General features: G+C 44.7%; 1 protein-coding gene across 1 annotated transcript; it reads right to left on the bottom strand.

Annotated features, from left to right (window-relative positions):
* Nucleotides 1-173: 173 nt before the first annotated feature.
* HAL (histidine ammonia-lyase) lies at nucleotides 174-27,387 on the bottom strand. Its single transcript, XM_059402317.1, has 20 exons — nucleotides 26,814-27,387; nucleotides 26,318-26,378; nucleotides 26,184-26,211; nucleotides 25,780-25,854; nucleotides 25,616-25,688; nucleotides 25,444-25,510; nucleotides 25,101-25,138; nucleotides 24,146-24,271; nucleotides 20,567-20,706; nucleotides 18,619-18,666; nucleotides 17,826-17,973; nucleotides 16,975-17,070; nucleotides 16,827-16,885; nucleotides 15,667-15,747; nucleotides 13,061-13,126; nucleotides 12,806-12,971; nucleotides 10,221-10,355; nucleotides 6,445-6,553; nucleotides 6,277-6,346; nucleotides 174-2,442 (listed from the first exon to the last, which is right to left on the bottom strand). The coding sequence occupies exons 1-20, from the start codon at nucleotides 27,058-27,060 to the stop codon at nucleotides 2,302-2,304; spliced, it is 1,974 nt and encodes a 657-aa protein (XP_059258300.1). The 5' UTR covers nucleotides 27,061-27,387; the 3' UTR covers nucleotides 174-2,301.

The following is a 27,387-nucleotide window of genomic DNA, read 5'->3' as shown; positions in this document are numbered from 1 at the left end:
TTCTTGAACTGATCACTAAGCCAAGGGAATGCGACACCTTGTGACTAACCCGGCCTATGCTGCGGCCTGAAACACATCTCTTGGCTTTGATTTTTGGTATATTTTTAATGTTTACATTTAGTAAGTTAACCCCTTTAACCAAATAACCTCCCAAATGCAAAATGACTGTGCTCTTCATGAGATAATGAGAAGGTTTAATAAAACAGTAACAATCCCATGACCAGATACAAAGATGAGGCTCAAGTTTAAAGTAGTAATGAAAAGCGTCTTGAAAGTTTCAGGTTCTGTGTTTGGTTTTACCTACGTGGTAGATTGTTACAGTGATGGACCGCAGATCACATCCCAACGCCATTGAGTAGCACTGTCCCTGTCTGGCTTGGGCTGGGCAGGGTGACTTGCTTCGGCCACCAGGACATTAGCAAGTGTGGCACTGAAAAGCATAAGAGCCCAAAGGCTCCGGGGCTTGCCCTCCAACTGCCCTGAGATGGCAGGGGAAGAAGCCCAGGTGAGCCTGCTGGGAGGAAATCGAGATGCTTCTAATCCTTCCTTCTACTCTCCGGGGAAGGAGAAAGGATACCGAAACCAACCACACTCTTTAAAGATGTGTGGCGATGTGCTAATAACATTCATTGTCTAAACCTTTCAGAAGCTTGATTAACTGCAGCTCAAATAGGCTTTCCCCAAGGAGGCACTACACTTGGTTGTAAAAATCTAAGAACATCGTGACAACCTAAGACAACAGACGGAGTCTTTCCACGGTTACCTTGACATTTCTTGGCGGCATGTGATAACCTGTTTCTCACGGAGCTGCCTCGAAAACTCGATCATAAAATGCCCGGGAAGACCACAGTGGCCTGTAGGGACCCAGCCCTCCCACACTGGAGTGAAGAGTAGCCATCAGACGGCTGGGTTTACTGGCCCGACTGGGGTTCGTGGCAAAGCATGAACTCATTGTGCCTGTTGATGTTTTGGCAAAGGACAGTACCCAGAACAGCCTTTCCATAAACAGGCTCTTCAGCCCATTTTGGTCACTGAATTGCTGTGGGCAGTGGTTTTCCCTTGGGTGTCCACCTTTTGCTGGAGTCCGACCGCCATCTAAAGAGAAACCCTATTGCGAAATACACTGTTGGACCCATTTTAGGCTGGAAGCGGGTAGGCAAGCTGGCAAGTGTATCTGGCCTACTGTGGTTGTTGGAGCCGTGGCTCTGGTCTCCTGCACGGGGAGCCCCTTGCACGCAATTGCACACGTAGGTGCAAAGTCACAGAGTTAGCTTCGCGCAGCGAAGAGGTCATCTGACTCATCTTTCGTTTGCGTGATTATACTTAAGTCTTCCCAGATGGTCCTTTGTCTTCTTTTTTGAGGAAAAAACCGATTGGGTAATACAGCCCAGGGCCCCGTGTACCTTTGTCAAGAGTTTCCCCTATTAAGAGTTACCATTACAGAGAAGGGGTTGGTTACTTCTGAATGTAAGATTCCTTATTTGTGAGACAGGAGGCTTCTCAACGCAGGGTTGTTAGAGGACTGTGAATAAAGTACTAACCCACGGGAAGAAGGTAATAATACTAACCTCTAACTCCAGCTTAAGAATCTGAGATTTCCTTTGAGATGTACAGTGTTTTGCCAGATGGCCAGATAGAGATGTATAGTGACATTTGACAAATATCAGTAAGGGCCACTCCAATAGTAATCCTTTACACAAAACCTCTCGACCTATTGACTACACTCTGAGGCGATTACTAGAAGAAAGAGACGCTTCAGGACAAATTATGACTTCAAAAGAAGTTGTTGATGAAGGCCTAGTGAGAACATTCATCATATCATGGTATAACTCAATCAGCCAAAGTTATCTAGTGGAGATCTGGTCAAACCGTAAAAGAAGAAGGAGGAGGAGGAGGGGGAGGGGGGTGCGGGAGGGTGGGGGAGGGGGGTGGGGGAGGGGGGAGAAGGAGAAGGAAAAGAAGAGGAAGAGCTTCATAAAAGTCTAATGTTTTTGGGAAAAAATGCCAATCTGTTTCAAAATTTGAATTCAAGTAATATGAAGTGGTCTGTGGCCTATTGATATTGTTAAGGAAGAGAGAAAACTATAATCTGAAAACAACTTCTGTGTCTCAAACCAGGTCAATAAGAACTCGGTGCTAGAGTGAGCAACACTAACCAGCCTAAGCAAAGGAGGTTGTAGAAGGACCGAACAACATAATGGGTTGATCTATTTAGGAAAGTCCTCAGGTCTCTTCTTCTGCATAATATTGCTTGCTGTTCAACCAAGGACCCTCTGATCCACTGATCCATGACAAAGCCTGTCAAAGATCCCCGGACTCGGGGATTTTGGTGGATTTCTTATGTAGAGATTCCAGTGAAAAGGCTGTTGGAGAAACCGGTCTGGATTCTGGAATATGTTCCATTCTGTATTTTTCGATGTATGGGGCAGCAACCTCCCAGACCTGAGAGGGATAAAGCAGAGTCAGAATGTTGACGACACTGTCCTCACACGTCAGTCAACGTCAGCTCAAAACGTGAGGAGCTGACCAGGCACCTAGCAGCTGTTTGCTTGCTTTCCTTCGACACACAATCTGTATCCATTAGTCTTTGGTTGCATTAATAGCTTTTAAAATACAAAGTCAAAGCCTTTCTAAAGTTTCCCGGGAGGGTTTTCAGCTGCTTACTCTTTGGAATCAAAACAAGCCAACACAGAAACAAAACCCGATTCAGTGTGGACAGAATTAAGGAGAGTTGCTCAAAGGTATGCATGTGCGTTTTCTAAAGCAAGCTTTGAATAGGGCAACAGATTTCCTTGTTTGCTGGGTTTCCATGGCACATGTGCTTTACTCCTTATGCCCTTTAAAAAAAAATTTTTTTTTTATTTACTTATTTTGTGAGAGAGAGAGCATGCATAAGCTAAGGGACAGGCAGAGGGAGAAGCAGACTCTCCGCTGAGTAGGGAGCCCGATGCAGGGCTGCATCCCAGCACCCTGAGATCATGAGCTGAGCCAAAGGCAGACCTGTAACTGGCTGAGCCGCCCAGCGCCCTACTCCTTCCACTCCTGCTGCTCCCACAGCCGCCTGTGGGTCAGCGGCATCGGCCTCCCCTAGAACCAGAGCCCCAGGAGATTCACATGCACAGGGAAGTTTGAGAAGCGGCGTTTCAGACCCTTGCTTGCTCTACAGCGCCACGCACCAGCCGACTCTGTTTCAGGAATCTGCTCTTCTGAAGTTCAAGTCCAGTTTTTGATTCACAGCTGCCTTTTTTTTTTTTTTTTCTTTTTTAAGATTTTATTTATTTGAGTGAGAGAGAGAGAGCCTGATTGGGGTGAAGGGCAGAGGGAGAAGCAGACTCCCTGCCAAGCAGGGAGCCCCATGTGGGTCTGGATCCTGGGACCCCAGGACCCCAGGATCATGCATGACCTGAGCCCAAGGCAGACATTTAACCGACGGAGCCATCCAGGCGCCCCTACAGCTGCTTTTTATCAGCTTGTTGCTAACAAGCAAGGAGCATTTCCTATCCTTTTGTATTACCTTAGAAAATGTATCCTTGCAAAGGCTAACTTCCTCGAAAATATCCCTGCACCTCCACGGTCTCTGCGGTGTTACTTACAAACTGCCAGACATGCAAGCCCCCTGGGTGTCCACCGAGGGGTGTATGGCAGCGCTCCGGCCGGTCTTCAGGTTATCTTGAGTCAAGGTAACACACTTCTTGCTTGCTGACCTAAGGCCCTTGATCTGTAACAGAATTAACTGATTTTCTTTGAGATTTGTGGATTTCTGGCCTTGGGGAATGAAGGACCGGAACTTTCCCAGGCCCCAGAGGCCAGTCAGTCTGTTGGGAACTGCCTTGGCTTTCGGACTCACCCAGCAATCTTCATCAAAATGGTTTACTTTTTTAAGGTCACACCCATAAATGACTTTCCTGACTGTCCCTTTGTGCATCTGTAGCTCTTGCCCTCCTTTGTAGAAAGAATAGGACACTCTTGCTCCACCTCTGGGTACCAAGGAACTAGACCTCTTTGCTCAACTGACCTCCACCCTGGGCACCAAAAAACTAGAATTTGCACAACCACCAAGCACCAAGATGACTCTGTAGCTGCCATCACCAAGTCTGCAGGTAGGCAAGAAATGTCACAGACCACTGTACTCCCTTAGCTGATTAAACCCCTTTAAATAACTCTGGGCCAGGCAGAAACCTGGGAGTGGACAAGAGTCCAGCTTCTCCCCAGGTGGCTGGCCTCATGAACAGAGAGCTCAAAGTCCTTTCCCATCAAAACTCATCTCTCGGGCGCCTGGGTGGCTCAGCGGGTTAAGCCGCTGCCTTCAGCTCAGGTCATGATCTCAGGGTCCTGGGATCGAGTCCCGCATCGGGCTCTCTGCTCGGCAGGGAGCCTGCTTCTTCGTCTCTCTCTGCTTGCCTTTCTACCTACTTGTGATGTCTATCTGTCAAATAAATAAAATAAAAAATCTTTGAAAAAAAAAAACAAAAAACTCATCTCTCGAGTCTTGGTCTTTCAAGGGATGGGCAGCCAAATTGGGGTTTCAGTAGCAGATGAATGGATAAAGACAATGCAGGGTGTGTGTGTGTGTGTGTGTGTGTGTATTATTCAGCCGTAAAGAAAAAGGCACTCTTGGCATTTGTGACAATCTTAATGGACTGTGCGATCAGTATGTTAAGTGAAATGAGTCAGAATCACAGATACTATGATATGTGGAATCTAGTGCAACGCCAACAAATGGAGCTCAGAGATACACAGAACAGACTGACGGTTGCCAGAGAGGGTGGGTAGAAGGTGAGCAGTATGGGTACAGGGTGTCAAGAGGTACAAAACTCCAGTTTTAAAATAAATATATCCTGGGGATAGAATATGCAACAGGGTGACTATGGTTAATTACACTGTATAGTCTATTTGAAAGTTACTAAGAGAGTAAACCACAAAGGGTCTCATCAGGAAAAAAAAGAAACTGTAACTGAGTATGTGACAGATGTTAACCAGACTTATCGTGGCGATCGTTTTGCAAAATACACAGATATCAAATCATTCTGTTGTTCTCCTGAAACAAATATAATGTTATATGTCAGGTCTATTTCAATTAAAAAAGGCTAACCTCTCACCCACCTCTCTACAAGCACCAAAGTTGGCAGCATACAAGGCCCCTCAAAGGGTGTATAGGGCACAACCTAGGAATGACAGCCGTGAGAATCAGAGGGAAAAGTCATTCCCCAAGAGCAGAGCAATGGTTCCAGGGGAAATCAAGAAATTCTAGAGAACATGAGGCCCACAAATCACAACAAAAGGCTCAAAGAACTTTAAAAAATATATTTAAAAAATAAATCAGCCTGGGGGTGCCTGAGTGGCTCAGTCAGCTAAGCATCTGCCTTCGACTCAGGTTATGATCGCAGGATCCTGGGATCAAGCCCCCAGTTGAGCTCTCTGCTCAGCGGGAAGCCTGCTTCTCCCTCTCCCTCTCCCCCTGTTTGTGTTCCCTCTCTTGCTCTGTCTTTCTCTGTCAAATAAATAAATAAAATCTTTAAAAAAAAAAAAGTCTGCCTATGAGGCATCTGTCTCTATCAGATAAATCTAGAGTCAATGAAGCCAGAGGAAATAAGCAGTAAAGAGAACCCATATCTCACCCAGGATGACGGCCGGGACACACCACAGCGCTAGACAGACCCACAGACCTTTGAAGTAAAACCCTAGGACTTGGGGTGCCTGGGTGGCTCAATGGGTTAAAGCCTTTGCCTTTGGCTCAGGTCATGGTCTCAGGGTCCCGGGATGGAGCCCTGCATCGGGCTCTCTGCTCGGCAGGGACCTGCTTCCTCCTCTTTGACTACTTGTGATCTCTGTCAAATAAATAAAATCTTTAAAAAAAAAAAATCCTGGGACTTTGTTTTGTCTCCAGGTCCGTTTCATCACTGGGTTCGGTGGAGGAGGCGGTGGTAACATCATGGAAATAGAACGTGCTTTTGAACAAAAGAGAATATTTTTGGTGAAGGGGATCCATGAACCTTTCATCTCATTTTCTCCTCAAGAGTACCTGTCCCAAACTCCATTTAAAGTCCTTTCAGTTTCTAATTGCTAGATAGTCAATGTTCGGATGCAACACAGGACACTTAAGAGTTTGTCAAAGAACTTTTTAGTTGCCTTGGAAGTTGCTCGAGTTCCTTTTTGTTCACTTCCAAGGAAGAGACAGGAAACAAAAGAATAAGGTAGTATTTCTGCATTCCCCACTCCCACTTTGCTTTCCCATAATGACCCCAAACTAAGAAGGAAGCCAAGTGGCCAACTTGCCTTCTGCTCGACGAGCAGCCTGTGTGCTGCCTCAATGTCTGGAGCCATGAAGCGATCTTTTATCCAGGGCCTGCACGGAAAGCACATCAGACCATCAGCCCAACACGAACTGCGGCCAGGGTTCACAGTCCTGAATGATGTCACACCCGGGGACCTGTTTGCCTTTACCTTACAACAGAGCGCACGAGGTCGTAGACCTTCTCCAGAGGAGTGGTTGTTCTCAGGGGGCGTAGAAATTCTATGCCCTGGCAGGCTGCGAGGAGTTCGATGGCCAGCACTACGAGAAAAGTGGAGGCGACAGCTGTTTGAAGCCGACTTCGTGCTGCGGGGATATCAGTCACGTGGAAGGTGTCGGCCAGCTCTCGCCAACTGAGAGGTGGTTGGCTCTCGGTCTTTTGGTAGAAAGAGCTGCTTTGGTATTTGGTTACCATTCAAAAATGTCCTCTTCTACCCCACTGGCTGGATCTTTAACGTTTAGAAGGAGAGTGCCGTACAGGTAAATGTCTCAGGTAAGTACAGGTAAGCACAGGTAAGTGCTCTCCTTCTGTCATCTGATCAAGATGGATGACATCGGTGTCCTATTTCCATTTGTTTTTAGTCTTGCTGCTTCTCTTGGGGCTGAAATACCTGGCACATAGACTTTCGTCAAAGGACTGAAGGAGCCAGGGAAGGAGCAAATCAGTCTTTTGTTGCGCTGCATAATTCTACAATGTTCTTTCAAGCCTTCAAACTCAAAAGCTCCCAAGCCCACTAAAACTCAAATTGTAGAAACTGGTATCTTGCCAACTTTAGGTTTCTTGATAAAACTGTCTTTACTCCCTAGTTAAGAACTCTTATTAAATGTACCATACACCTTGCTATCAGCTTTGAATATTGAAATCTAAATTTCTCGACTTTTGGATTTCATTATTTGCCAAGAAAATAACAAAGAAGCTTCAGGTTGATCAAACTATTTAAGTGGTCAACTGAAATGGAGTATTAAAAAGATTTGGTGTCTTATCTTAAAATTTATGAAGCACACTCCAAACTCTGGTGAGTACAGACAGGACACCATGGGAGGGGATGAAGCAATGGGATCCATTTTGGACCTGGAAGAAACTTCACATCTTCTAGTGCAGTCCCCTCACTTTATGCATTAGGTATTGGAAACTTTAAGAAGTTGAGCTTGGGTAGAGAGGGAAGACATCTGAGATGAAATCTGCACAGCAACCACGGTAGAATGCAGAAGTGAACCGTGTGAAGGCCTAGGGGAACAATGTTGCAGGCAGACAGGCCAGCAAGGACACAGGTGCTGAGTTAGGGATGTGTCCTTGGTGGGTACAAGAATAACACGGTGGTTCCAGGGTAAGGAAAGGAATGGAGACAGGGGTCAGCAAGAGCCAGAAGCCAGATCATGCGTGATCCTTGTAGGCTGCAGGAATGGGGCTGGACTTTGGTTTGAGCACAAGGAACGAACTGGCAAATTTTCAGCAGGAACACAGTGTGGTCAAAATTACAGTTTAAGAACCTCACCCTGATTATTGCATGTGGTAACTGTAGAAGAACAGTAGTGAAAACAAGGAGACCATTAAAAAGGAGATGACAGAGGCTTGACAGAGGTGTCTTTTGATGGTAAGTCTGATTTGCTGATGAATTGGATAGAGGATCTGAGAATGGACAAGCTTTCGGCCAGAGCCACATGTTCAGTGGGGACATTAGGAATGCACCGTGGTAGGCAGATCATGATAACAGGTGTTGAGGAAGGTGTGGAAAACTCAGAACTCCCAAAAACTGCTGCTAAGAATGTAACATGGTAGAGTCACTTTGAGAAACAACCTGGCAGGTCCTCAAACAGATGAACACAAGTTACCATATGACCCAGCAACTGCACTCCAGAGAAATGAAAACATTATATCTGCTCAAAAACTTGTACACCAATGTCCATAACAGCAGTATTCATACTAGCCAAAAGGTGGCCAAAACTCAAACATCTCTCGCCTGATGAATGGATAAACAAAATGCAGTATAGCCACATGACAGAATATTACTGGGCCATGAAAAAGGAATTGACCACTGACATGTGCCACCACATGGACGGACCTTGAACACATTGTGCTGACCAGAAGAAGCCAGTTACACAAGATCAGATATTGTATGCCATTTCTATGGAATTTCCAGAACAGGCAAATCCATAGAGAGAGAGAAAGGACATCTAGGGGGCCTAAGCCTAGATGGGAGAATGGGCGAGTGCTGGGTCAAGGGTACAAGGTTTCACAAGGTTTCTTTTTGGGATGAAAATGTTCTAAAATTGATTTGTGGTAGTGATGGCACAACTTTCTTAATATGCTAATAACTACTGAAGTGTACAATTTAAGTGAGTGATTGTGGTACGTAAATTATATCTCTCCCACATTTATCTTAGGATACCTCCGTCCTTGCTTATCTGCCATTTCACCTTCTGCTGTTTTGGTTTGATTTGCTCACAATCAATCACGGTCTGGAAGCAGGTGAGCCTTCTGATGGGTCGTCAGATGCCTCTTTCTGACGAATCATCGAATCATCGAATCAGCGGAAAGTCAAGAGTAGCCTAAAGCTACCTCATAACACCTGAGGCGTTCGCTCGCTTCATCTGGCCGCCTGCGCATTCTGTTGCCCCCCCTTCGTCACAAGAAGGGTGGGTAAAGCACAGTAAGCTATTTTGAGCAAGCTCGCATTCACCGAACTTATATTTCAATATATCGTTTTAACTGTCCTACTTGATTAGTTACTCTTGTCAATCTCTTACTGTGCCTGATTTAGCAATTAAACTGTATCCCAGGTATGTCTGTACAGGAAAGAAACGAGGTATACACAAGGCTTGGTATCTTGAGGGATCAGGCTTCTCCTGAGGGTCTTGGAACGTTCCCTCCCCTCCGGGAGAGGGGAATTACTGTAATGATATTCTTTTGTCTTCCAACGGCTTCTGATACAATTGCAAAAACTTAGTAGCTTAGCTAACAATGCCTAAAGGAAGGCAATTCATCTTTAAAAAAACAAATAAGCAGTAATTAAGGTGGGGAGACATTGGCCTAACACAGCTCCACCCTAGAAACTATCTCCCTAAAGATATGGATCTGAATCTTGTTCATTCTTCCAGAGCCGGTGGAAAATGTGGGGGACAGAGATAACATGCAGGTAGCAAGTTAAAAGTAACACACGAGGAGGCTAAAATCCAGGAGGGTAAAAATCCAGAATGTTAGACTCTTGACAGAAGACTGACCTGATTTTTTTAACTAGTATGTGGCATGGAAAAAAAAAAAAAATGGAAGAGGGGAGTGTTCTAGATGAAAAGAGGCTTACAACTTTGACCATCAAATTTAAAATGCGGACCTCAAATCTGGATTTGAACAAACCAACTATGCAGGCATTGAGAAATCGGGAAATTTTGAGTATGTACTCAACTTAGTATGTGATACCAAGGCTCACTGTTGATTTTTTTGGATATGAGAATGGCATGATGGTGGATTTAAAAAAAAAGCATTCATATTTAAGGGACAAAGTATGCAGGAAGAAAATAACGTGATGGGATTTGTGTGAAAATAACTTGAGAAAGTCAAGGAAAAAAATGAAGCAAATGTGCTGTTGAGTTGGTATACAGGAGGTTTTGTAGCACTAACCTCTCCACTTTTGAATATGTTTTTAATTGTTTAAAAAATTAAGCCGACCAGCAAAACTGCTTAGACAGCAAGTGTGGTTCCTAATTTTCAGCAAGCTTCAGAATCACCTGGAAGACTTGTTAAACCCAGATGGGTTCTGCTCTCTTCCCTAGAGTTTCTGATTTAGCAGGTCTCCGGCCGGGCCTAAGAATCGACCCTTCTAACAAGTTCCCAGGTGATGCCACTGCTGCCTGGAGGGATCCCACGAGAAGAACCGCAGATGCGGTCGTCCGTTGGTGGGGCGCGCCATCCCAGACGGGCTGGGTTTACCTTGTTCTACGTGCTCGATGACCCGAAGGGCCTTCCTTGCTGCCCATCCTCCCATGGAGACGTGGTCCTCCGTGGCGGCGCTGGTGGAGAGAGAGTCCACAGACGAGGGGTGGCACAGAACCTTGTTCTCAGACACTGCAAGAGACCAGGGCAAGGTACGTCAGCTGCTAATGGGAAAAATTGCCTTGTTGGCTTCCCCGTGTGCTTAACAGCACGGAGTGTCCTCTTCAGGAGCTCTTGGTTGGTACTGAAGCACCAGATGGTCCCAGATTATTTTGGGAAAAGGAAGCAGGTAGGGTTGGTATTAAATGGAAAAGGAGGGAATAGTGAGTTCTGAGATGAGACCTGATAGGAACCCTATTACAAACCCTATTTGAAAACACTGGAAGCGTTTAGCATGCCGGGAGACTAGGGGAAAAAGTCGTGATGGACTATACCAAGTACTTGAGAACAATGGACTGATTGTGTCCGCAGAGGAGGCGTTAGAATTCAGGGTGGTATTTGGGGGTGGAGACTGGGCCCACAGATCTTGCACAAGGAGATTTCATAGATCAGACTGCCCAGTGGGGGGATTCAAGCAAGGGCTCCGTGACTGGTGACTGCCGGACGCTTCTTGGGGAGGGGGAGGAATTCTGGAGATGGCCTAGATCAGACTTTATTGTGCATATGAGTCACTCTTATCTCGTCAATATGCAAATGTTGAGTTTCGAGTGGGGCCTGAGATTGGGCTGTTCTAACAAACTCTCGGTGGATGGCTAGATTTTTGGCCGGGGGACAACACATTAAGTGTGGAGGAGGACCTACATTCTAGAGCACCGCCCCTGTTCCCGGAGCCATGGAGAGAGTTTTCTACCCTACGTTTTTGCTCACGAGAGTGGCTGGGTGGGGTTCTGTTGTTCTCCCTGCTGTAAGGGATCCTGAGATAATCTAGTGATGTAGACCAGGCGTTTGGCTCGTCCTAGACCAGAACTTTCCAGGTTTCAAACACAGTGAGTCCCAGGTCCTGGGACCCAAAACCTGCTTTAATGGATACAAAGTCTGTGGTGGGGCTTATTCAGAAAGAGAAGTTACTCGTCCCTGAAAAAGACGAAAAGATTATAAGGAAAGCAAGTTGACAAGCAAGTTGACAAGTTGACAAGTTGAACAACTTCAATACGCAGTTTAGGGGAAAACCAAACACATTCAAATGAAGCTTTCCAAAATCCCTAATGTTTTCTAAATCAGTTACCATGACCTCCCTACGTTAGTATGAGAAGTTGCTACCCTTAGAGGAGTATTTTAATAAGGAGGTAAGTGAGCAATTAGAAGATACTAGATAGAGGACACGATAAATTCAGGGACTCCTTTGGGTTGTGGTGAGTTTTCGTGTGAGGTTTCAGTGAGGAAGGGGTTAGGAGTAATATTAATAACAGCTAATATTTATTTAGTGCTTACAACACGGCTGGGCATAGTTCTAAATAGTTCTATGCATTAATTCATTTAATCCTCAAATCAGTCCCATTAGGTAAATTCATCACCCCCATTTTACAGAGGAGTAAACAGAGAGAGGATTAAGAAAGTTGCTCCATATCTCACTCCTGATAAATGACCGAGTTGGAATTTGGTCCTAGAGTCTATGCTATTGATTAAGCACAGGCTCTCCTGCCTCTTGGGTAGGTTTGCCTGAAAAAAATACGGAATGCTCAGTTAATTTTGAATTTCAGATAAAAACAAATAATTTTTTAGTACAAGTATGTCCCGAGTAATTCAAATTTAACTGGGCATCCTGCATTTCCATTTGTTAAATCTGGGAACCACAGTTTAGGATTAAATACAGATTAAAATGAGATCCACATTAACTGAAGCTAGAGCATGGATTTGAGAACAAAAATGCCTGGGTTTGAATTCAGTTCCACTTACTAGCTGTCCAGTGTTGGGTAAGTCACCTAACTTCTTCGATCTTCAGGTGTTCATCTGTACAATGGCGCTAATAATATTACACACCTCGTGGTATTGTTGTGACCATTAAGTGAGCAAAGATGAATGAAGCCCTTAGTGCGTCCTTTGTACTGGAGCCTGCTGTGATGTGTTACACACAGTTTGGAGTCAGAGATCAGCCACACTGAAGCTCAGTTTTCATGGAGGGCATCTTCTCATAAGCATTTTTGCACATTGTAATCACATATTTATGATCTTAGTGGCTAGTGTATCTAATAGAATGTACCCAAAGCTTAATCATTCAAGTCAGCTCAAGTTTCGCCATTAATGGTAGACACCTTTGTCTTTTTCTTTCTGCTAGTCTTCAAATTGAGATTAGGGAAAAAGCTACCAAGATGAATTTCCTTTGTGATATCCAGTTGCGTCCTACAGAGAAATTGTGGAAACCTCATCATTTACAAACTCATTAGGTATTAGTATGTTTCAGTCTAGCTTTGTTTAGGTTTCATTCAGTTTTTTTCTTAAAAACGTTCAAGAGACTTCCCTTCTGCCTTTCTGTCGAGACAGGTGGGATGCAAATGAGGTGGGGGGAAAAGATCGCATTCAAGGACAAAACTGGACACTTTCAGATGAAATGGACAGGCGGTATTCTGCGGCGGTATTCTTACCAAGGGCTGCCGCGGTGCAGTGCGCAATCATGAACCCGGAGTTGAGACCACCTTCAGCCACCAGGAAGGCAGGCAGCTCGCTGAGGGAGGGGTTACAGAGTCTTTCAATTCTTCTTTCACTAATCGCAGCAAGTTCATGGACTCCAATGGCCAAATAATCTAGGGCCTAGAAAGAATGTCTCAGTTCAAATTGGAATACGCTTGGCTTAAATCGGAATATGTTTTCAGGATCAGGAGCAATTCTAAAAAGCTTACTTTGGCTGGGTATTCACCATGGAAGTTTCCTCCAGAAATAGTCTCACCTCTGCTGGCGAAAACCATCTTACAAAGCAGGTTAAGGCTAATTTTTAACACTCGCAGCCCTTGTACAAAAACGGGTGGAGGGAAGGAGTATCTTTCTACAAGCAGTTGGTGACATAAAGGGACACAAAATCAAACACAGAAACAACAAAACAAATACCCAAAACCTTAAAGATGAATCATGCACACCTAACTAGGGGCCAAGGAAACATGGAACATGAAATGTTTTTTGGTTTTTGTGTTTTTTTTTTTCTGAAATTAGAGATTTCTCAAACACCATAACTATTATAATCTAGTGGTTAGTAATTTCCCTCAAAAGTTTGTGTCTGTCACTAAGAACAGAGACCAGGACACCAGTTTTATTTCTTCTTCTTGTGCTTGGTAGAATTTGCTGAATGGAAGACTTTGTTGATGAACGACCACCAAATAGTCTGAAACAATCAATTCTGGAAAGATTTTCAAACTATAGTCTACTCAATGGTCCTATAGCAGCATCCATAGCAAAAGGTGGCCAAGAGGCTGTTGTAAACTGATCTCAGTAGGAGCAGATCAGACTCACTGCATCTTACTGCCCTCAAGGATCATCCCATTCTGTCACGTGCTTCGCTTAAAACAACAGGCGCCCAGACAAAGGCAGTAACAGACCCTTCTTATAGATTGCAAAGAGCTGATTTATACCTACTGGACTAGAGAATGCTTATTATCCATCAGCTAGGAGCTCACTCTGTGCGAGGAAAGTTCTGACTTCCAAAGAGCTGGAGATGCATGTATTACATTAACTTCACCAAGCTGGGAGTTACCCTTTTCAGTACATACAACCGTGAGCCTCTTGGGCCCAGCGCTGGCTCTTCTCCACCGAGCCACCCCCAGTCACAGGCCCTAGTCTTCTCTCCATTCTCTGAATCCTGATAGCAAGTAGTCTTTGCACATACTTGGAACTTAAGCATGTTCAATGGTTCTCCAGTTGTTCCAAATTTGTTTGTTGGCGATCAGAGTAAAGCAATCAGAATTCAGCCCCCATAGGTGTAATAGGTGCTCTATTTCTACAATAGAAAAGTTGAGAGGAATATTCTTTTAACTAACACCAATATTGCAGGGGAATTCCCAAATATTACCTTATTGGAAATTCATTGGTAATTAAGAATCTTTAATTGAGAAAGGAATGTACTTTTGGCTGAAGTTTTTGCTGGGGCAAGTGATGGGAGAAGAACTTAGTTAGGAATTCGCCCTCTCCCACCTCTGCTAATTTAATGGTAACTCTTTGTTTTTGCTCTATAAGATACCCTTTCAAGGCTAAATTATGGAGGCACCTGGGTGGCTCAGTTGGTTAAGAGTCTGCCTTCAGCTCAGGTTGTGATCTCGTGGTCCTGGGATCAAGTCCTGCATCAGGCTCCCTTTGCCCCTCTGTCTTGCTCATTCTCTCTCTCTCTCAGTCTCTCTCTCCCAAATAAAAAAAAAAAGTCTGAATTATGTAAGTGTAGAATGGATATCTCTCCTCTACAAGAACTGATAGATGAGACAAGACTTACATAGACTTCTTGAAAGTGCTACTTCATTTGGGGCGGCCCCGTGCGTGGAGTGGTGTTGAGGTGAGTGAGTTGAGAATTATTGAGTGTGGGTCTCACTTAACTGTAAAGCGACCTGACACTGACGACATAAAACACACATTCTGAAGGAAGCTTATCAGAGAAACCACACTGGCAAGGTCCTGTGATAAATCAGTCTTACCCAGCTCCTGTGAAACCTGTCTGCTCACCTCAGCTAGGAAAGGCTTCCAAGGTTGTTAACTCAGCACTTTCTTCAGTGTTGAGAACTAAGGCAGATGTGGGATAGGAAAAATATATTGCTAAGGGCCTGGGTGGTCTTCAAAGGCAGTATTGAGTATTTCTGTGAAGACTTTGCCAGTGTGACTCCTGACAGATCACATCAACATCTGGAGGGAACTATACCATCAAAGAACATTCCAAAGCAGAAATAAGATGGCTCTGCGATACCCACACCATGAAGAAAAGAAGGGCTCTACCTTTGACAAATGAAAGCACTCTTACTATTCTTTGTAAAATTTGGGAACACTGATTGGAGTAAAATCCATGTCAAAAATAAAAACTTGAGGTGGGGAAAGCCATAACTCCTTGACAATACTTTGGTAAGTGTTAACAAGTTGCCTTCCGTCTAATGAGTCACTAGAACCAGGAAGGCTTGCATAAATGCCAGCCTGGGCGGAGTCCCCACAATCCCACTTGTGACATACGTCTTCATTCTCTATCAGCAATCTCAGCCCTGGATTTTAGGGCAAACATTTTCCTGAACTCTCTCAGCCAATGCTGGAAATACATCCGTTAGCCTTGAATGGGTCCATTGGGAAAGCACAGCATGTTAGATTCTGAAGTAAAATTAGGTTCACAGACCTGCTTCTGTCACTTGCCCTCTGAACGTCAGGTACTTAGTCTATGAAATGGAGTGACAGAACAGAGTTGCTACACAAGATGATCACTTCAGCGGACCTAAAAATCACCAGTTGGAATTCTACAGCTACAGCTTAGTACTCAGTCAAAAGATACAGGATTATCTGTTGCACTGTTGAGTTCTGTGGTAATGATGTTCTTCACGAATGCTATCGTGTCATTCACTATACCGTGGACCTAAAATACAAGATCAGATGAGTGAAAACACGGATAATGGTGTCTGTCACACGGAGTCTGATGTTTGTCTTAGAATAGCAAGGATCTTATTAGGATAGCAAGGAAGCAAGTTTTAAACTGGGATTTATTTGGGCTATGAGGCTAACTTAGCAATTCTTTCCGGTAGATATTTCCGATCACCTAACTAGAATGGAACTTGCTGAGTCAAAGGTAATGCGGGTGTTTGCTCTGGGGAGGATTCTTTACTACACTCTAGACTAGAGTCTGGCACCAAATGAAATACTGTTTCATTCTTGAGAAGTATATTAATCTCTCATCCAACTAATTGCCACACACAAATGAGTGGTAATATCTGCGATGCTGAATGCCTCACTCCAGCCCAGGTCTTCTGCATTGTTTTAACTAAAGTTAAGCCTCACAGATTTATTTATGATGGTTTATATCTGCTGATCAAATGCAGATAAGGTACAACCATAATGTGCCCTTGAATTATGATTCGCCCTTCCTGTGGCCATCTTTGTCAGGCTGGTTCTTGTGGTATTTAAAAGGGAGAACCAGTTAAAATTCCATTAACAGGTTAGGATGATGTTATTACTAAGAATTTTTAAAAGTTATGTCACTAAACCAACACAGCAAGTTGTCTCTTGTGCTTCTGTACAAGAGAATTGAGCAAAGCAATTTAAAAGGAAATTATCCTAGAGAATAGAAGCTCTGTGATGACTGGACAAATGGAAGTATGATACGAGTAATTTTTTAAAAAGAGGCAGTAAATGGGGTGCCTGGGTCGCTTAGTGGGTTAAAGCCTCTGCTCTGCCTATGATCTCAGGGTCCTGGGATGAAGCCCTGCAGCATGGGGCTGTCTGCTCAGCAGGGAGCCTGCTTCCTCCTCCCTCTCTGCCTGCTTCTCTGCCTACTTGTGATCTCTTGTCTGTCAAATAAATAAATAAAATCTTAAAAAAAAAAAAAGAGGCAGTAAAGAAATTTGGATTATAATTGACCATCACATGACTTTTTAACACTCCTCTTTTTCTGTCTGCGCCCTGAATTGGAAAAAAGAAAAGATTGTTTTGTTGGTTTACCTGTGGACAGCAGCGTAAGGTGTACGCATCCTGAACCCGATCACAAAACCTGTGACTCTCTGTGGAAGGGGAAGGCAAGGGACACGTGGTCAATTTTTTCCACAAAACACAACACCACATAAGCTCACTCACATGAACACGCCCAGACCTGCTATTTCAGATGGGTGGTGATCTGAGTCCAAGAGTGACCGAAACCGGAAAGCAACTTCAATTTGCCCACGGTGAGGGCGAACCGCGTGAATGTCTAGAATTGATGAAAGAGGAACAGTCTGAGCAATTCTTGCATTAGAATGAGCTACCGTCGATGGGTCAGGACCATCTACAGTGCTGACACAAGCCCTCAAAAGTCCCAGAGGTTCTTACCAGCACTCAGAAGCTTAACTCCAAAAGCAAGATTTTCCTCACTGACCATATTTTTTCTACTTTAAATGTCTGGGTGCAAATATGTGTGGAGCCCACTGGGAATTTAACTCAAGACCCTGGGCCTACCCTAAAAAGATTTGGGCTGATAATGGAAGGGAGCTCCATAGGGGGGCCGATTTCTGGTAGTTTTCAATCATTTTTAGACCGTTTTTCTGTCCTACTACCTAGAATGGTAGGGAGTCTTCCAAATTCACCACTTTCCGGATAAGCTATAATTTCTGTAGTTTTTCCCTCCCAATTTTCTAATGGGGACCAACACGAATCCTACTCTCATTCTAAAACCCTGTGAACAGATTCCTAAGACATGCACAGTTGGATGGGAGTCAGACCTGAGTGATCCGGAATTCTGGGTCAACTCTAGAGTGAGCATCTGTCTGTAAAATGGGGTCATTTCAAGATCAAGTGTGGCATCACTTAGAGAAAGCTGTAGCAATACTGTGTATGCCATAGGGACTTGGGGATGTTCCTTTTCCCCTACCATCCATCCCCACCACTCTCATGTCTAAAAACCGGGTCCAGCCCACCCAACCAGCTCTGGCCGACTGAACAGTAACCCAGTGGAAGAGCCATGCTGACCGGTATCGAAGGCTTTGGTGGTGCCTTTCAGCACCTCCAGGGTCAAGGCCGCCACGATGTCGGCCTGGCGTGCAATAGCACTGGCTCTCTCCACGGCTTCACAGCCCAGGGAGGTGATCATCTGTGTCCCATTGATGAGCGCCAGGCCCTTTGGAAAGGATGAGAGAAGTCCTTTTTGGTAGTTGTTGTAACCCACGTTCAAGCTGATTTCGTATCTTATGCTTCCGTAAGAGAAGAGTTAACCTGTCAGCTGAATGACATTTATTTATGTTTTCAAAAGTGCAGGGCAGGAATGCTTAGTAGGCACTGGAAGATTAAGTGCCATCATTTGTGAACCGGTTAGCATAAACCTGGCAAGTGAAATATGTGTTAATGTCCCTGTTCTCAAGGTAGCCATGGCCCTCCAGGCAGACTGCATATAAAATCTTCAGCTCCTAATGATGCTGCTTTTTTTTTTTAAAACTGGTCCTCATTGTGGACAAGACATCTTAAGACATTTCTGGTCCAAGATTCTTGGTGAAGAGCACCCAAGGGATCTTGATTCAAAGCATCTGTTAGGGATCCTTTGGGATCCCGATTTGGAGTTTACATTCTTAGGTAAGAGAACCCCTAAGCATCTGCGGCATGAAGAGTCTTTTGAAGGCTTGGGGAGGAGTCCTTTCTTCAGGGACAAACTTTAAACAGACATGAAAGCCACATTTACTTTAAGAAACCAGTGAGATGGGTATGAAGACTGAACAGTCTATAGATAAAGACTTGTTAAAACGAGGAAATCTTCCTCAAATCTCTTTACCTCTTTTGGTTTCAAAACAATTGGTTTCAATCCATGAGCTTCCAGGACCTGCAGAGTGATTAAGAAGATAAAAATGGGTGTCAAGTGAATTTTGAATTTCAGTTTTTCTATTTCTAATTTCACAAGGAATGGTTAAAATATCCTTAAGCCTAAAGATCTGTCTTATAAAAATTAGACCTACATAAATTGGTTCTGTTCATCTACTCTGGTCTACTCTCTTGTTCTATTCTTTAGTCTGAAAGCCGACTTCTAGTTCACATAATTTTTATACTTAAAGCAGGGGCTTTAGTGTCTGAAGATATAACCCTGCGTTTGGGTTTCTAGGTCCTTTGTACTCAGCTTCCATGTTAGGGACTCACTTTTTCTCCTGCTGCTTCCTCAGCACAGATGAGCACCTCTACTGTATTGAGGCGTTGTTCCCGACTGTCCGCAATTCTCTGCCTCCAGAGCTTGACCTAAAAAGTCCTCCACCCTCAGCCTACTGATCTAAGCACTGGCAGAATTATCTTCTCCCGAATAAAGGAGGTGAAACAGACACTGTGCTAAGGACCCTCGAGGAAGGAAGGAAGGCAGAGTCAGCACCATTCACCGTGTCTATTTCATAAGTGTATTGGGGGTACTTGTTACTCACCAGACTGTTTTGGGGTGTCAGCCTAGGGCTGGCCTAGGAAAATTGAGACAGACTAGCTCAGGAGCAATTCCAGAATGAGAGTATGTTAAGCAATCTAGGAAGCAGGAATTGCATGGGGTTTGCTGGAAAATGAGCACTGAAGATGCTAGGAGAGCAGAAAAGAGGGGCTCAAGGCATTTGGAGGGGAGGGGAAAGACCCAGGGGACTCCTTGGAGGGAGAAGGAGCAGGAGGGAGTGGGAAAGAGAAAAATGAGCATGTGTTGGTCCCTCTGTCCCAGACACAGCACATCCCACTATAGAACCAAGGGGGAGGAATTCGACCAACAAGACTCTTAGAAGCCACGCTGAGTTTAGACCTTATTCTAAGGACAATGGAAGCATTACAGGCTTAAGCCAGGACATGCTGAAATGCGCTGTGTGAAGGGGGCTGGGCAAACACTGTACACAGAGAAATAAAGATCAGGCTGTAGGGAACAAAGGTGATCTGGAATCTATACCCCGCCAAGGATTATCTGTTCCCTTAACTTCTTCCTTCCCTTTGGTCCTCTGCCCCTTCACTGAGGGGACCTGTCAGCAGTTGACCTGAGCTAACATGTCAAATAATGCTGTGGGCTGCTCTGATGGAATCTGGAGATGGATGAGGAAGACATGAAGGTTTTACCAAAAACAAGCCCTTCTGATTCACCACTGGAGTAGGAGCTTGGGGGGAAATGGAACCAGCTGTCCAGAAACCATACAGTCAGGATTGTGAGCCATGACTCTGCACTGTGAGACCAGCAACTCAATAAATGTCCACCAGTGTGTGACCTCCTGGATAGGCCCTGGAAGAGTTTTTGTTGCAGAACAAATTGCTGGGATCAACACTGGTCACTATACCTATTCACCAAGGTGACCACCAAGTCCAGAAGCCCGATGGTAAAGAATGGGAGCTTAGAGCCTCGCCTAGTTTGACCCGTAAGCTCCAGTTTTCATTTATGAAACAGGGATAAAGGTGGCTCCCTCGGGTCGCCTGGGTGGCTCAGTGGGTTAAAGCCTCTGCCTTCTGCTCGGGTCGTGATCTCAGGGTCCTGGGATCGAGCCCCACATCGGGCTCTCTGCTCAGTGGGGAGCCTGCTTCCTCCTCTCTCTCTCTCTCTGCCTGCCTCTCTGCCTACTTGTGATCTCTGTCTGTCAAATAAATAAATAAAATCTTTAAAAAAAAAAAGGTGGCTCCCTCATGGGGCTGCCATGAGGACTCAATGCTATGAAGCAGGCACCTGCAGCCGGCGTCCGGCTTAGGGAAACTACCGCGGATGAAAGTTGTTCGGAAAGTCTTACGTATTTCGCATCAGCCCAGCCACTCTTTGGAGACCACATCCTCCCTTCTCCAATGAGCCCAAGAGCAAGATGAGACAGTGGGGCAAGGTCTCCACTGGCGCCAACGGTTCCTTTCTCTGGAATGTAGGGCAGGCAGGAGGCTGGGAGAGAAGGAGGCACCCGTTACTTCTGGCTATCTTCATTTTACCAGTGAGACCAACCTCCCCCAGCAGGGGCTAGCATCGCTTTGTGACACAAATACTGGGGAAAAGCACAACTAGTGCTTAAGGGACCTGACTGAGCTGCTATTAAAAAAAGGGGGGGAGGGGGAATAAAGGGGATGGGCCGGATGGAGCACCCTCCCAGTAGCAAAAAGCCATCTCTTGTAGCCACTTTAAGTTTAGACTGTAAAGACCTGTATTCTGAAAACTATAAAACACTGATGAAGGACGTTGAAGCCAACACACACACAAAAATGGTATATTTCATGGAATGGAAGAATTAATATTGTTAAAATGTCCATACCACCCAAAACAATCTATAGGTTCAATGCAATCCCTACCAAGATACCAATGGCATTTTTCACAAACTAAAACAAAGAATCCTAAAATGTGTATGGAACCATAAAAAGCCCCAGTAGTCCAAGAAACCTTGAGGAAAAAAAGAACAAAGCTGGAGGTATCATAATCTCGGAATTCAAAGTGCTCTGCAAAGCTGTAGTAATCAAAACAGTATGATAGTGACATAGAAATGGACACACAGATCAATGGAACAGAATAGACAGCCAGAAGTAAATCTATGCCTATATGGCCAATAAATCTAGGACAAGGGAGGGAAGAATATACAGTGGGGAAGATAGTTTTCTCAATAAACAGTACTGGGAAAACTAGGCCACTTTCTCACACCATAAAATTACGTCAAAATGGACTAAGGACCTAAATGTGAGACCTGAAACCATAAAACTCCGAGAAGAAAGCATAGGCAATAACTCCTGATATTGGTCTTAGCAACATTTTTCTAGATATGGATCCTCAGGAGAGGGAAACCAAAGCAAAAGTAAACTATTGGGACTATACCAAAATAAAATGTTTTCACAATGAAAGAAATAATCAACAAAATGAAAAACAACTTACTGAAAGGTAGATGTTAGCAAATAATATGTCTGGTAAGGAGTCAATATCCAAAATAGGAAAAGAACTTACAGAACTTAACATCAGAAAAATGAAATAGTCCAATTAAAAAATGGGCAGAGGACCTAAATAGATATCTTTTCAAAGACATCCAGATGGCCAACAGACACATTAAAAAAATGCTCAGCACACTCATCATCAGGAGAATACAAATCAAAACCTCAGTGAGATATCACCTCACACCTGGAAGAATGGCTAAAATAAAAAACTCAAGAAAAAACAAGTGTTGATGAGGAAGTAGAGAAAAGGAGACCCTTGGGCACTGTCGGTGGCAATGCAAAGTAGTGCAGCCATTTTGGAAAACAATATGGATTCTCAAAACATTAAAAATAGAAATACCATATGATCCAGTAATTCCAATATTGGGTCCAAAGAAAATTAGAACATTAATTTGAAAAGATACATGCCACCCCTATGTTTACTGTAGCATTATTTACAAGAGCCAAGATATGAAAGCAACCCAAGCATCCATTAATAGGTGAATGGATAAGGAATAGGTAATGTGTAGGTATATATATATATATAGATATATACATGTATGTATACACACCCACAATGAAATATTACTCAGCTATAACCAACAATGAGATCTTGCCATTTGTGACTCCTGGATGGACCTGGTGGGTCTTATGTTAAATAGGACAGAGATAAATACCAGGTGATTTCATTTATATGTGGAATCTAAAACAAAACAAAACAAAAAAACCAGAAACAGACCTAAATATAGAGAATAAGTTGATGGTTGACAGAGGTGGGGGCACTGGGCAAAATGGGTGAAGGGGAGAGGAAAGGGTATAGGCTTCCATTTATGGAATGAGTAAGTCATGATGATGAAAGGTACAGCATAGGAAATACATATTTTCTTAAAGTTTAGACTCTAGACTCTATCCTCAGGACAATGGAAAGCATTACATATTTTAGCCAGGACATACTCAGATTTGCTGTGTGAAGGTGGTTGGGGTTACACTGTATATAGAGAAACAAACCAGATCAGGCTATATGGAAGAAAGGTGAGCCCCACCACCATAAGGATCATCTATACCTTTAACTTTTTCCTCTTTCTTGGTTCTCTACCCCTTTGTATTCACTGTGTATGGACTAATCAGACCTAGAAATTTTTAGAAATTGTAGCAATATATCTTAAAGATCAGGAACCAGCTATTGTTCATTATAGTCTTGTTCCTAAGAACAAGTGAGAAAAGATCTAAATATAGACTTAAGGGACCATATGGCCAAAGAGTGTGTGTAGCCATTAAAAGACATTGGGGGGAAAAAAAAAAAGTTATTGGAGAATGTTTGGAAACATGTAAATATTTATACCAGAAAAGTAATATAAAATGTTCTAGAAGGGTAAGACACAACCAAAGTATTCACAGGGGTTCTCTAAGGAGGTAGGCTTAGGGAACGTAGTCTCTTTTTCTTTTTCTTTTCTTTTTTTTTTTTTTGCCCAGATTCCTAGGCACCCAGCCTGCTACCTCACCACCACTTATAAACAGACATGTATTGCTTTGGAAGAAATTCTCAGTTACCAAGAAAAAAAAAATCTTCTTTTTTCTAAAGTAAACTTAGATTCCTAATAACAGTGTGTTTTCCAACTGCTAAATAATGTCGATAGGATAAAGTGCCATCCATAGGCCAGCTTCCAGATCATGGTTCACCCAAGGGAATTCTCAGAACTCTAGGCACCCAGAGGTGCCTATATACATTTATACCTTCACCCCAAAGAGTTTCCTGAGCCTGCACTGATTTATTCTGTTCATCCTTATCTGTGAGAAGGGATAGTGGCCTCCCAAGCATTTCAAATCTTGTCTCCATGTTGGACTTTTTCAGTCCTGAGAAGTAAGTTCCAAAGAGTGGAACCGCATTGTATCCTGGCACCAGATGGCTTCCTGGTCCAAAAGCCTTTGATCTCTTTACACTTCCATTCTATCTTTGCAAGAAGTTGAATTGCAGTTATTTAAGTCTGGCTATCTCACCATCTGGGGAGCATTAAGATTTCAGATTCCTAGACACTAACTGGAACTACTGAAATGGTCTTTGGGATGAACATCCAGGAATCATGGTGTTTCCCAGATGATTTGATGCAACTTCTCTAACCACATCGGGGCATCATGGAGTTCAAGGTTCTGTCCAGCTTGAAGCTCAGGGACAGACATGAGGGGTTTGTTCCAGACATAAAGGTACAAATACTAAGTGAAGGGTAATGAAGAATGAGTTGAAAGTACAAAGGATTAAGTGTCTCTGTCCTCACCCTCACCCCCCCCCCCCCCCAGTTATCCTTCTCCTCACCAAGCCCATTTCCATTATTTTATGTCGTCTCTGCTAGTTCCTCCCTATGCCATCAACCAAGACTGCCTCTGGTACATGCCCAGCCTCAATGGAGGGTCAACCTGGGGATCCATGGCATTACCGTTAAATACTTCAATAACTTGCTTGAGGGTCTCCAGGGAAATGCCACTGTACCCCTTGGCTAAGACATTGATCCTTAAAGCCAAGAGCATCCGACACCTCTCAGGGATTAGTGGTTTCCCAACACCTGCAAAACAGAATTAATGTTTTTCTCCTAGAAAATCGAAGTCGTTTCTACCTCCATCTTTCAAATCTTTCCCCAGTTCAGTCCAGTCTCCTGCCACCTGTCTCTTCCTGACTCAGATAGTTGGACTGCTCTCCTAACTGACTGTCCTGCTTCTTAAAGTCCCATCTTCTAGAAAAATGGGAAACCTCAGTTTTGCCTTTTTGATTCTCTTTCCTAGAATGTTTCAGTGAGCCCCACCTTCCCCAACACCCTTAGAATAGCAAGCAGCTCAGATTCTTTTTTTTTTTTTTTAAGATTTTTAAATTTATTTCTTTGACAGAGACAGATCACAAGTAGGCAGAGAGGCAGGCAGAGAGAGAGGGGGAAGCGGGCTCCCTGCCGAGCAGAGAGCCCGATACGGGGCTCGATCTCAAGCCCCCGAGATCATGACCTGAGCCGAAGGTAGAGACTTTAACCCACTGAGCCACCCAGGTGCCCCACCAGCTCAGATTCTTGACAGACTTTTCCATCTCACCTCATCCTGATCAACTCATTCCCTGAGTTCCAGCCTTCACTCCTTCCCTGAATCCACCACTGTGTTGGCTCGGCCATGTACATGCTCCTGCCCCAACCCCATCCCTCCACTGGGCCCATTTCTTTCCTGAGATTCAGCTGAAACGTGGTCTTGTCTGACGTTTTCTGCTTCCCTTCCTCCCCTGAAGCAGAACTGGCACGAGTTTTCAGGATGCACTAGCTACTCGCGGCTGTTACAGGATGCCTTGCACTGTGCTGTACTTTAATCACCAAATCAAATAAGACTAGAAGTCATTTGATGTTTGAAATGACTTACCTGAAGAATGTGAACGTACTAAGTTGACCTGAAGCTCTCTGGAAGAGAAAGGGAAAACCCCTCTTAGAGACCTCGCAGTGCAAGTGTCCCCTCAGCTGCAGAAATGAAGGGAAGAACAGGTGAATCTTTGGAGAGACAGAATAAGGCAGTGTGATGCGATGGAAGAAACCAGCAAGCCTGTGTTTTCAATGCCAACTCATATGCAAGTGAACAGGAGCCTTATCCTCCTCATCTGGGAATTGGGGCAAATGTTAATTACTTCTCCTGTTGAAAGAAATTCCAAAGATGGGGACAGGGGGCATGTGAATGTACGTTTGCTGGGGGGAAGGGGGATCAGACTTACTCTAGCTTATTGACCGGAATTACAGTTCTGGCAAATTTCCCAAAACCTGTAGTTATACCATAAACAACTAGGGGGGGAAAAACAACAACAAACAGACATTGTACCATTAGATGCAGGTCATTTTTTTTTTTTGTCAATAAAAAGAATTATATACACAAAGAGAAAAAGATACCAGTTTTTTCTTTCACGATGCTATCTATGACTTCCCTGGATTTTTGCACCTTCTTTTCAGCAGTTGGGGTGAGCTAGGAAAACATTGGTCAAAGCTGAGCACGTTGAAGGCTCCCATATGCAGTGAAAAAGGTCAGAGGACATCCCTCCCACTCTCCCTGGTACCTTTATTTTGTAGCGTCCTTTCCCCAAGTTGACCAGATCCTCTGTGGTCAGGCTGTCCCCATCTAAGGCAATGTACTACACAAAAGAAGGGGACCTCGGTGAGCTTGAGCAACTGGGCTGCTTGACCAAGAGAGTAGGGAAGCCTCAAGCAGAACTGAATTTTGACACTCAAGAGATTTTATTTCTGCTCTGAAACATTAATGTGCTAGTGAAAAAGCTTGGTCTAGAAGAGGCTGAATAAAGAAAGCAAGAAATAAGCATAATACCTTTTCCTAACTTCACAGAGCAGGATAAAGCCCTGTCCTAACTGATAGCGTTTGGTCATAAATTCTGCAGGCCCCAACCCTCCAGAAACGAGCACGACTTCATTTTCTTTACAAAAAGAGTGTTGGCTTGAAGCTTACCTTTTCAGGCTCTCGGTACTTGCTATATCTGAAGCCAGGTAAAGGAATACACTGGGGAGTGTGAGAAAGCCCCAGCCCAGTCCCGGGCGGGAGTAGCCCCCAGAGCAGACCAGCCAGCCTGCAGGGAAGGATACAGGTAAACTCCTTCTGGTTGTGATGGGATGAAGTCGGGAGACATGGCGTCGCCTTCTATAACTGAAACGAGAATACCAGAGAGGCTCCTTTACAGATGGCAAGGGAGAGGCTCTTTCAGCGTTGCCGGCAAACCAGGAGACCACTGTTCCACGGCCTCGCACCTCTATAGAAATGCCTGCTTTAGAACAACCTCATGGGCTTTCAAGTGCTCTTAGCATCTTTTCCAAGGAGGAAAGCAAAAGGTAGAGATGCACGTTTCAGGTGTGGGCAGGGTCGTTAAAGCTCTCACCTGCACCCCCAACCCCCTCGAATGCAGCCTCTATGGCATACCAGGGGCAAGGGAAGTCAGCTTGTTTCAGGGTCTGTCGCCTTGCTGTAACAGGTGAATGGGAAGCCTCCCCTCTCCCAGGCATGTGCCTGCCCGCAGCCCACCGCACCTGCCCGGGGGTGGCCGCCGAGCCTCCTTCCCGGGCACACATGGACTTGGCCACTCACCCACTTCCACGAACTCGTTGTCCTCCAGGGCCACCTCCAGCAGGTCCTCGTGGTCCAGCAGGCCCAGGCCCTTGCACCGGCGCACGAGGAAGTGCACATCATCCACGGAGGCAAAGCCACCATTGTCTGGCTTATTCTTGACGTACCTCCTGAGAGCCTCACGGCCTAGCCAGCCGATGGTGAGCTGCGCATCCCGGCAGGGCACGGCCAGCCATTCTCCGCGCACGTGCACCGTGTACCTGGGCATGGCTCTGCGTCCCAAGGGGACCCGGACACCCGTTCCTCTGCCTGTGGCGGCTGCCGGGCGGGGAGAGTTTTATCTGGGAGTGACTACTGAGGTGTGGGCCGGGAGGAAAGGGGTGGACTTCCAAAACACGCCCCCTCTCTTGCTTTTACTCATCCACACATTGGACAAATATTTATTGAGGGCCATACCAGTGTCCCTTTGAGTTTTCACAGCTGAGCTTCAGGCAGGAGAGCCCGAGCAGGGTAGCCCTGCTCACACAAAGCCCTGGCTTCTCCCATGCTGGGGGTGCTGGTGCCTGCTGGATGCCCCTCTCCTCAGGGCCCCCAA

This window comes from Mustela nigripes, chromosome 6 (genome assembly GCF_022355385.1).
Source record: "Mustela nigripes isolate SB6536 chromosome 6, MUSNIG.SB6536, whole genome shotgun sequence".
Taxonomy (NCBI): Eukaryota; Metazoa; Chordata; class Mammalia; order Carnivora; family Mustelidae; genus Mustela; species Mustela nigripes.
Note: the sequence above shows the minus strand (reverse complement) of the source record. Positions and strands in the feature narration are given on the sequence as shown.